The sequence below is a fragment of the Pundamilia nyererei genome, unplaced genomic scaffold, assembly GCF_000239375.1.
Source record: "Pundamilia nyererei isolate P.nyererei 1_Seehausen unplaced genomic scaffold, PunNye1.0 scaffold00064, whole genome shotgun sequence".
Classification (NCBI taxonomy): Eukaryota; Metazoa; Chordata; class Actinopteri; order Cichliformes; family Cichlidae; genus Pundamilia; species Pundamilia nyererei.
Window position 1 is genome coordinate 2,008,862 of NW_005187465.1, and position 8,793 is coordinate 2,017,654.

The following is an 8,793-nucleotide window of genomic DNA, read 5'->3' on the forward strand; positions in this document are numbered from 1 at the left end:
GAGACGACGAGGCTCCAGTTACAGCAGTGCAAGTAAACAAACAATATATATAAGAAGAGTAAGAAAATAAACATACCCTTTAGGACCAGGGATAAAGGGATCAATAACAATTTAAAATTTACAGTTTGATGATTTAAAGTCTCACACACAACCCATTGAAAGGGGAGGGGGGCCAAATAGAGCACATTTCATTCATAATGTTGTAAATCCAAGTCCATTATGTATTCTTGATTTGAATCCTGGGTTGTCTCAGAAATCTCAGAAATGCACCCTAGACAAAGTGAATCTGTGAACTAAGGTGTAGGTGTGTTAGATCATGTTGTGGTGATCCTTGGGTTGAGGGATAGTTGTTCATACTGGAGTGCAAAATTAAAACCACTGGAAGATGGAAAAGAAAAGTTCAAAGCCATCAAGTCCTCAGTTTAGAAAAGAGAGAAAAGAAGAGGAGGAGAAACGAGCAAAAGATACAGGTAAGCAGATGTGTCATTGGATAATGGCAGGTCATCCTGAAACAATCAGAATCAGAATACTTTATTATGTGGGTGATCGTGGCTCAAGAGTTTGGAGTTCGCCTTGTAATCGGTTGCTGGTTCGAGCCCCGGCTTGGACAGTCTTGGTCGTTGTGTCCTTGGGCAAGACACTTCACCTGTTGTCTACTGGTGGTGGTCAGACCACCACCAGTAGGTGGGCCTCTGTCAGTGCGCCCCAGGGCAGCTGTGGCTACAATGTAGCTTGCCATCACCAGTGCATGAATGGGTTGATGCCTGAATGTGTAAAGCGCTTTGGGGTCCTTAGGGACTAGTAAAGCGCTATACAAATACAGGCCATTTATTAATCCCTAATCCCGTTACAGTTGCTCCAAGAAGAAATGGTAAAAGTAGGAACAGTAACAGACTAAAACAATACCTTATGTTACAGAGGGAGTGTTCGCCCAGGGCGCCAAACAGGCTAGGACCGCCACTGGATGCGACTGTTAATTTTTTTTTTTTAACTGCACTTCAATATTATATTTATATACAATAACAACTGATGTTCCTGTTGATTGATTATGCAAGAACTAGCAAGCTTGCATGTAATGTAAATGTAAAAAGAGGCAAAGTGTGGGCAAAGACAGAATCCGTTTAAATTGGGTGTGGATTTGAAACATTGGTTGAATTCCATTCCAGGCCATTAGGGGGCCACCTAGGCTGAAAATGTTCATCTCTGCTTAGCGCCACAAATTTGCAATGACATTGCAGTAGGAAAACTCCCTAGAGTGGCCCCATTTAAAGGGCTACACAGAGAAAACTAGGTGATTCAGAATGTAATGTAACAGATGTAATAAGCATGTTGTGTGTGTATATATTAAGCTTTTATTACTCCATGTTGATTTTATTTTAAAGTTTTTAACATAATTTGTCTTCTGAATAAGTGATGGTGATGTTGAGGAGTACTGTCGTTAAAGGAGAGTGTCCTTGTAGTTTACAGCTAAATGAAGTACTTGACAGAAATTCTGTAACTGTATACGCTGTACCGCAGGTCAGCTCAGTGAAGTACCACACCAAAGCCTTCTCCACCTTCCATCAAATCAACGCCTTTGAGGAGGATGGATTCTTGATGCTCGATATGTGTTGCTCCGACGACGGCCAAGCCATCAACAACTACCTCATCCAGAACTTGCGTAAATCAGGAGACGCGCTGGATGAGGTCAGTATAATTGCATGAACACATTGTTACAAAATAAATGTAGCAAGAAAAACAGATTTTTTTTTTTTTTTTCACTGTACTTAAGTTTTGACATAATAAATATTTATAACCGGGGAAGACAATATTGGCTTTGCTAATTTACTAAATAATTTAGTGAGAAAGCTATTCAGTGTTAGCTTTATGGATTTCAGTCTGTTCAGATTTGAATTAACCAAATATCTAAAATGTGCAAATATTGTCCCTCTCAGGTGTACAACACCTTGTGCAGGGTTTTCCCTCGGCGTTTTGTTCTGCCACTGCATGTGACCAATGAAACCCCAAAAGACCAGAACCTGAACACTCGACCCTGCAGCAATGCATCGTGTGTCAAAATCGGTGACGACAAGGTGAGTTGACTTCTTGCTCATGCCTTCATTTACAGTTCACCTGTAGCACACATGCTGGAGGCAGTAACCAGAAATGAGTTGTCTTGACAACTCATACAGTGTTGTACAAGTCAACAAGCAGGCAGTGAAAATATTAAGCTTCTTATTTTGAAATTAATCTAAGTGGCAGAAGTAAAGCGTTCCCTTGAGTAGAAATGTTAACGCCACACTACGGTATGAACAGATGCAGAAAATTAAGTTAACAAAATGAGTACTAGGTTTTTGGGAGGGGGTTGAAACGCATAAAAAAGGCTTTTCATAAAATTAGAAAAGCCTGCTTAAAAGTAACCGCTACATTTGTAAAACTACTGATTAGTGAATTTGGGATATTTAGACTGATGGGTAACATCAGCACAAAATCTATTCTGTTATCTTAAGAGATGTTTCTGTAGTGATTTTTATCATTTTTGCAGTTTGTGTAGTTTTTGACCTGTGTGTATGGAAGTTTACATAATTTCTAGTATGTTAGAACAAATGTATGGCAATCAGAGTTCACATAACTAGGTTGCAGAAACATGAGTCCAGTTAAAGGTGAAGCTCATGGTCACAGAGCTCGCACGCTCGACTGACCTTAGGTGGTAGTTCATCCTCTTTTTCAATAGGTGTTCTGCCAGCACGAGGATCTCCACGGAGAAGACCTCCATGAGTACGGTGGCCTGGAGTTCCCGCAGATCAACTACGCCAGATGTAACACACATCCGTACCGTTATTTCTACGGCTGTGGCTTCAGACATCTGGTGGGAGACTCTCTGCTCAAGATGGACCTGAAGGACAAGACATTCAAGGTGTGTATGATACTGTGCAAAGGGCTCCACCTCATTTAACCATGAGAGACGATGAGAGAGCGTTAGTGAATTTGATCACATTCACTGCTGTTATACTGTGTAAATTATTAGTTAACATAATTTAAATGGTATATTAGTTTATTGCAGCTTCTTTCTGGTTAATATCAACTGTCTTCCTACACTGCTGCGGACAGTTGTCTATACATTCAACCACATCTGGGGTGTCACAGTAAAAGCTCATGATCTTTCAGAGTTAAAGTTTTATGTATTGTTACTTAGTAAAAAATATTTAAAACTAGGCAAAACGATGCCTCAGATGAACTACATGTGAAATATTAAACCATTACTCTTGTTAAAAGTAAGGCCAAAAATGTAGAAGTAACATTGGGAAAAATTAACTACATCCTGACTGCTTCCATAGCAACTGTGATTATCAGTGTGAGCAATTTGCTGCTCTGGGAGCATTCAGGTGTGTGTGTGTGTGTGTGTGTGTGTGTGTGTGTGTGTGTGTGTGTGTGTGTGTGTGTGTGTGTGCCAGACTGGAACTGAGCCAGTAGTTGAAGCAAAATTAAGATGGAGAACAAGAGCAACTTTAAAATGTGGAGTTAAATTGAAAAACACTGACACTTGTGAAAATGATCATCCACAGGTCTGGTACCAGAAGGGTTTCTACCCCTCAGAGCCTGTGTTTGTGCCGTCACCTGATGCTGTGGAGGAAGATGATGGTGTCATCCTCTCGGTGGTTCTCACCCCGTCACAGGTAAGCAAATACATCTACCTAATGTGCTGATCATTGTGGAGCTGCATGTGTTTTATAGTTTACCTTTTTTCTTGTATTTGACTCTATAAAAAAAAAAGAAATGTCCGTTCAAACCTTGTTGTGTCTCATGACGTTATCAGAGGTTTATGATTTCCTGAATTTGAGGTACCAGCATGTCTGCAAGTCCGCCTAAGCTTGATTCCTTTCTGCTTCAAATTCTTTAATCAGCTGGACACGATCTATCATAAATATTCATGTGGGTGACGAGCAGAGTCATAAATATTCATTGCTGAATTTACGCGAGTGAATTTTTGGAATTAAAAACAGAACTTTCTAAAGCCTTCAAGATTAATGGCAGAAAGTGCACTTGCTGGCTACATTAATGGTGCCAGTAAAAGATTTTCTGAGTAATGTAAGATTTTTTTTTTCTTTCCCAAAAATGGTGTTCTACTACATCCCAGTGTCCGTCTTCCTGACAGCACATTGGGCAGCCTGAATCAAAACTGAGCATTGTGCTATTATGTCCATCTCCCCTATAGCAAATGTCAATTGTTCATTTGCCCGTCTGTTTATTTTAAAATCCTAATCAGTTTTAATTACCCCTGAAACACTGGATGAGGACCCTTTTATTATTCTTTTGTACACACAATGCGTTCTGGTCCTTGAATTTAATCAAAGCTGCTATTCTAAAGACATGCACACCTCTCAAGCATACCTCCAACCTAAGTGAAGTCTTTCACTATGTGGTGGTGTGTAGAGAAGTGTGATTTGTTTTGTGTGTGTTAACGCCATCAATCGTTTCTCTCCAGGATAAAGGGACCTTCCTCCTGATTTTGGATGCCAAGACATTTGAAGAGCTAGGAAGAGCCTATGTGCCTGTTAACATGGCTTATGGCTTCCACGGTACCTTCAGTGCCTCTGCATAAACTTCTTGTTTTTTTAGACTCCCCATGATTCATGGGCAATGAATACAACGCATCAATAAGCATTAGCCAGTTATATATCAGATGGTACTGAGTTGCTGCTGCTTTTTATGCTTAACATATATACTGTCTACAGATATTCACTACAGGTGAGGATCACCAGACATTATGTTATCACCATATTTCACTGACAATACAAGCAGTGTGCTGAGTATTACAATAACCGGATTTATCATATCCAGTAAGATTATGTTATCTCTCTTTAGTAGTTTGCTGCAAATAGACGTTGGAGGTTGCTGTCCCATTTTTACTCTAATGACTGAGCTGTTAGCTTGTTCTGAATTAGGAGGTAGGTAGCTTTGTCAAGTGAAGTGTGATCAGTGTTGGATGGATTTTCGACTGGTAGGACTTGTAGGGTACAGTTGAAAGTAAATCTGTGGTCACCCAAGTGCCAAAATGTTTTTTTTTAAAGAAATTTATTCCAAAGATTTTTACAAATCTGACTTTTGTACTGTATATTTTTTTTAAATATAATTTTTTAATTAAAGTTTCAACATTAACACTTTTCATAGGTGAAGTGTCTGGATTCTTTTCACACACTGAATCAGTCAAAACACATGGTTGAGAATAATGTACATAAGTACGATTCCTCACATCAAATATTCTTTTACAGTCTTTTACTGGCAAGTGGCACATTTAAGGCCCCAGGTTTTATAAAGTCAACATGTGTTGCTATTTATAACAATTTGTATAGCAATCAAATTTGCATCCTTGACATTAATATAGATATTAATCGTTAATTTGTTATTACCTTTGTTCAGATTACTTGTTTCACAGTATACATTAAGCCCATAAATAGACTAAGTGGCACACAAATCACTTAAACTAAACAGACCCTATTTTACATAACAATGGGGTCTTTTTAATTGAGAATTGAAAATTGTATTAAAACTAAGTGGCATTTCTTTACCATACAGTTTTTAATTCTGTTAACTTCTGCTCCACTGTAGGGAAAAACATAACTCTTAATCCACAATTTGACAGCTTTTAATTTCCAAATTAGTCTTTTGTGTTACAATAAAACATGCTACATGTTTAAACATTTAAAAGACACATCGAGGTCTCCAGCTCCTCAAAAGTAAGGATTGTCTTTAAATAAATGAATAAAACACAATTCCATTAGTGATGGTATAAACCTAAAAAATTATTTACAAGGGCTCAACTAGAAGGCTAAAAAAAAAAAAATTGGTGCTAATAAAATAATTTTGTCACAGTTAAATAACACATTTCTGCATTAAGTGCCAACTCTGAGTATGTAAATCTTATGTAAGCACATGTATTTTACATGTAAGTGATAACTGTGTGTGCCATTTGTACTTCCTCCACTATTCTAATGCATAATACACATTTATAGTGGTCTAAATTTGAAACGCATGCTTTATTAAAGTCTGGGTGCGCTTCACCCAGATTTCAGAAGTATACAGAATATCATTCACAGACGTATTTCTGGGGTAAATGTAATAGGCTAGGAAATGGTTTTACTGTGTAGAGAATTTATTAGAGGTCCTCTCTAAAATATGACTCAATAGAGGCTATTTTTCAAAAACCGATTAAACTCTCTGCACTTACACTAGAAGATGAATTTGAAAACCCATGAATGAAAAAGCTCTACACAGTTGTAACTGAGGTGTGGCTTTTTGGAGGGTTTTTTTGGTTTCTTTGCTGTTTATAAGAGATCCACACATCATCCACTAGAGGTCAGCATGTGATGACATTTACCTCCCTTCAGTCACGTTCTGGATCTGCAGAGTTGGAACAACGACTCAGTACCTGACCAGGATTTATTTAAATTAATTTATAAATTAAGAAAAAAAGTTGTATACCACTTTGTGTCGTGTGTGTTTTGTAACCATGTTCGCTTTCTGTATTGTAAACCTCGTGAACTGCAAGGCTGTTTTCAGCTTTGCGATTGTGAATCGTAACGGACCCATTTTCTGTCTCATACAACAGTCTGAACAAAGGGGTGAGGCAGGGGCAACGTCTCTGAAGGAGGTGGGCTCAACATGGCCACACGGGCTATAAGAGGGATCAAACCTGTGACCCTGTGACAGTGGGACAATCTGTAACTGCCAGCCCACCCTGCCACTTCAAAAACACACTGCAAACAGTGGAGGAGCCCGGCATTGAACTTCACAGGGGTTATTTCCAAATCTGTGACCTTAACAACTGTATTTATAGGACACTTGGAAAAGAGTGCCTCTTTGAGGGGAAAAAAAAAAAGATAAGATAAAAAAAAAAAAAAGGGTAGAACTTTTTTTTAAAGAGGGGAAAAAAGGGATTTCAAACAGACTATTATCGAAACTGTGGATTAAAGCAGAGTAACTCAAGCTGCACTTTTCAGTCTGCGTGTGTGGCCAGAGAACAGATGCGCATTTTTATAGAGGATTGTACAAAGGGGAAAAGGAAAAGAAAAAAACTGTTCCCAACAGCCGGTTAAAGCAACAGGACCCAAAACTACACCTCCAAATGTAGAAGTTTGGGGGGCGGGGTTCTCTAACTAGCTTTTAAAGTTTTGGGATGCTTTTGTAGGACAGAACATGCATTTTTAATATCTGCAGGAGGGCTGCAGATGGCACTTTGTTACAACAATGGTGATTCAAAAAAAACTTTAACAACAACGCTGCGGCTGATCAAACCTTCAATCAGTGCTCATCACTGGTGTGTTGTTTTGGTATTGTTTTATCTAAATAGAAAAGTTAGTGACTAGAATAACGACGGCACTAAATAAATTAGAATTATGTGATTTATTTTTACATCCACCCTGTTTAGTCAGAACAGCTCAGGAATCAACTGTTTCAGATTTCTTTTCTGCAGGAAAAACGTGCTGACAGATACAGCTGCTGTCTTTCCTGTAGCAAATCCTCATATTAATCAGTTCAGTTAATCAACTTTCTCCTCAAAGTATCCTGCTGTCTTTTCAACACACAGCAGACACTCGCAATAGAAATGTATACCTAAAGATTCTCGCTGAACTCATCTCAGTCTTTTACAGCACAAACATTAAGCAGACAGCAAGTAACATGAACGACTGTGCTCATATGCACTACCCACTGTTTGATTTGCTGCTACAAAGCAGCGGGTTCTGTGGAAGCAGAATAATGTCTATTGAAGCAGCCGGTAGAGTCTCGGGTCACGAATTGTGATTTTCCTGGCAGGAAAGCGGTTTGTGATCAGTCGTGGCATAAAAAGCACAACATTTATTTTTAGCTTGTTTTTTGATGGTGATATGAATAACTCTAAAAAGCTGCTGCCTTTTGTATAAAATCACAAATGTATGATGCCAGACACCCCTGAGAACAGTGCTGCTGCAGTCTTCTCAGGAGGGTTACTATGTTATAGAGAAGCTGGATTTTAGTCTGGATATTGTTGTATTATATACAGCAGACTACAGAATGACTACAGAGTGTAATAATGTAAATATAGTTTAACTGCATGTATTACCATTTTGTTTTTTGGGCTTTAAAAAAAATTTACTTTGACTAGAAGATGAGCCCTTAATGTGCATTATTGCAATACATTGGTTGTGATAAATTTTGCAGGTTATGCAGGCAACATGAGTTTCTAGTTTAAGCTCCACCTGACCAACAAAGTCCAATATTCTTTTTTTTTTTAATCTTTGGTCTACTCTTCACGTCTTTGTGTTTCTATCATTTAGTCTTCAGTAAGTACTCGTGCTTTGCGGTGAGTTTTTTGTCCATCAATGGCTAAAAGCAGCATCTGGAATCAATGCAGAAAGCAGTGAGGTTGAACTGAAAGAGCAAAGTTGCCATTTGGGAAACCAAAACAATGTGCTGAAAGAGACTAAAAATCCCAGAGTTCAGGAGAACTGACAGACATCACACCAACAATCCTCATTGATCTTTAAGCTGTTAAATACATAGAAAGTCACTATGCAGGATCGTTGTAACTGTTTGCTTTGTACCAACCACAAACTCACTCACAAAATACATATATATAAATATGTTGTGATTTACCATAAATATTTCACTCATAAAAATTAACCATGGCAACATCATAGAGAAAAAGAGCGTCTCCCAGTGTGTTTTGATACGTTTTCCCTACACATGAAAATTCAAATTTGGCACTTTCGCCCAACCACACGATTGTTTTCATGTGTTTTGATGGAGCTCGGCCCAGTCGGACATTGGGTAAAG

At 38.5% G+C, this 8,793-nt stretch overlaps 2 protein-coding genes across 2 annotated transcripts in view; one reads left to right on the plus strand and one right to left on the minus strand.

The window, feature by feature from the left end:
• The window catches only part of snx19a (sorting nexin 19a), a 34,591-nt gene extending 31,854 nt beyond the window's left edge, over window positions 1–2,737 (minus strand). The window contains exon 1 of the mRNA XM_005735518.1: window positions 2,682–2,737. The gene's annotated coding sequence lies outside the window, so the exon portion shown is untranslated. The remainder of the gene's footprint in view (window positions 1–2,681) is intronic.
• bco2a (beta-carotene oxygenase 2a) lies at window positions 1,019–5,135 on the plus strand. The gene is made up of 5 exons (XM_005735517.1): window positions 1,019–1,686; window positions 1,935–2,072; window positions 2,714–2,896; window positions 3,546–3,656; window positions 4,466–5,135. The coding sequence occupies exons 1-5, from the start codon at window positions 1,414–1,416 to the stop codon at window positions 4,580–4,582; spliced, it is 822 nt and encodes a 273-aa protein (XP_005735574.1). The 5' UTR covers window positions 1,019–1,413; the 3' UTR covers window positions 4,583–5,135.
• Window positions 5,136–8,793: the final 3,658 nt, after the last annotated feature.

Coding starts and splice junctions, on each gene's coding strand:
- bco2a (XM_005735517.1), top strand. CDS start 1,414: ATGGTGATGTTGAGGAGTACTGTCGTTAAAGGAGAGTGTCCTTGTAGT. Junction 1,687..1,934: donor CAGGAGACGCGCTGGATGAG/GTCAGTATAATT, acceptor TGTCCCTCTCAG/GTGTACAACACCTTGTGCAG. Junction 2,073..2,713: donor TCAAAATCGGTGACGACAAG/GTGAGTTGACTT, acceptor CTTTTTCAATAG/GTGTTCTGCCAGCACGAGGA.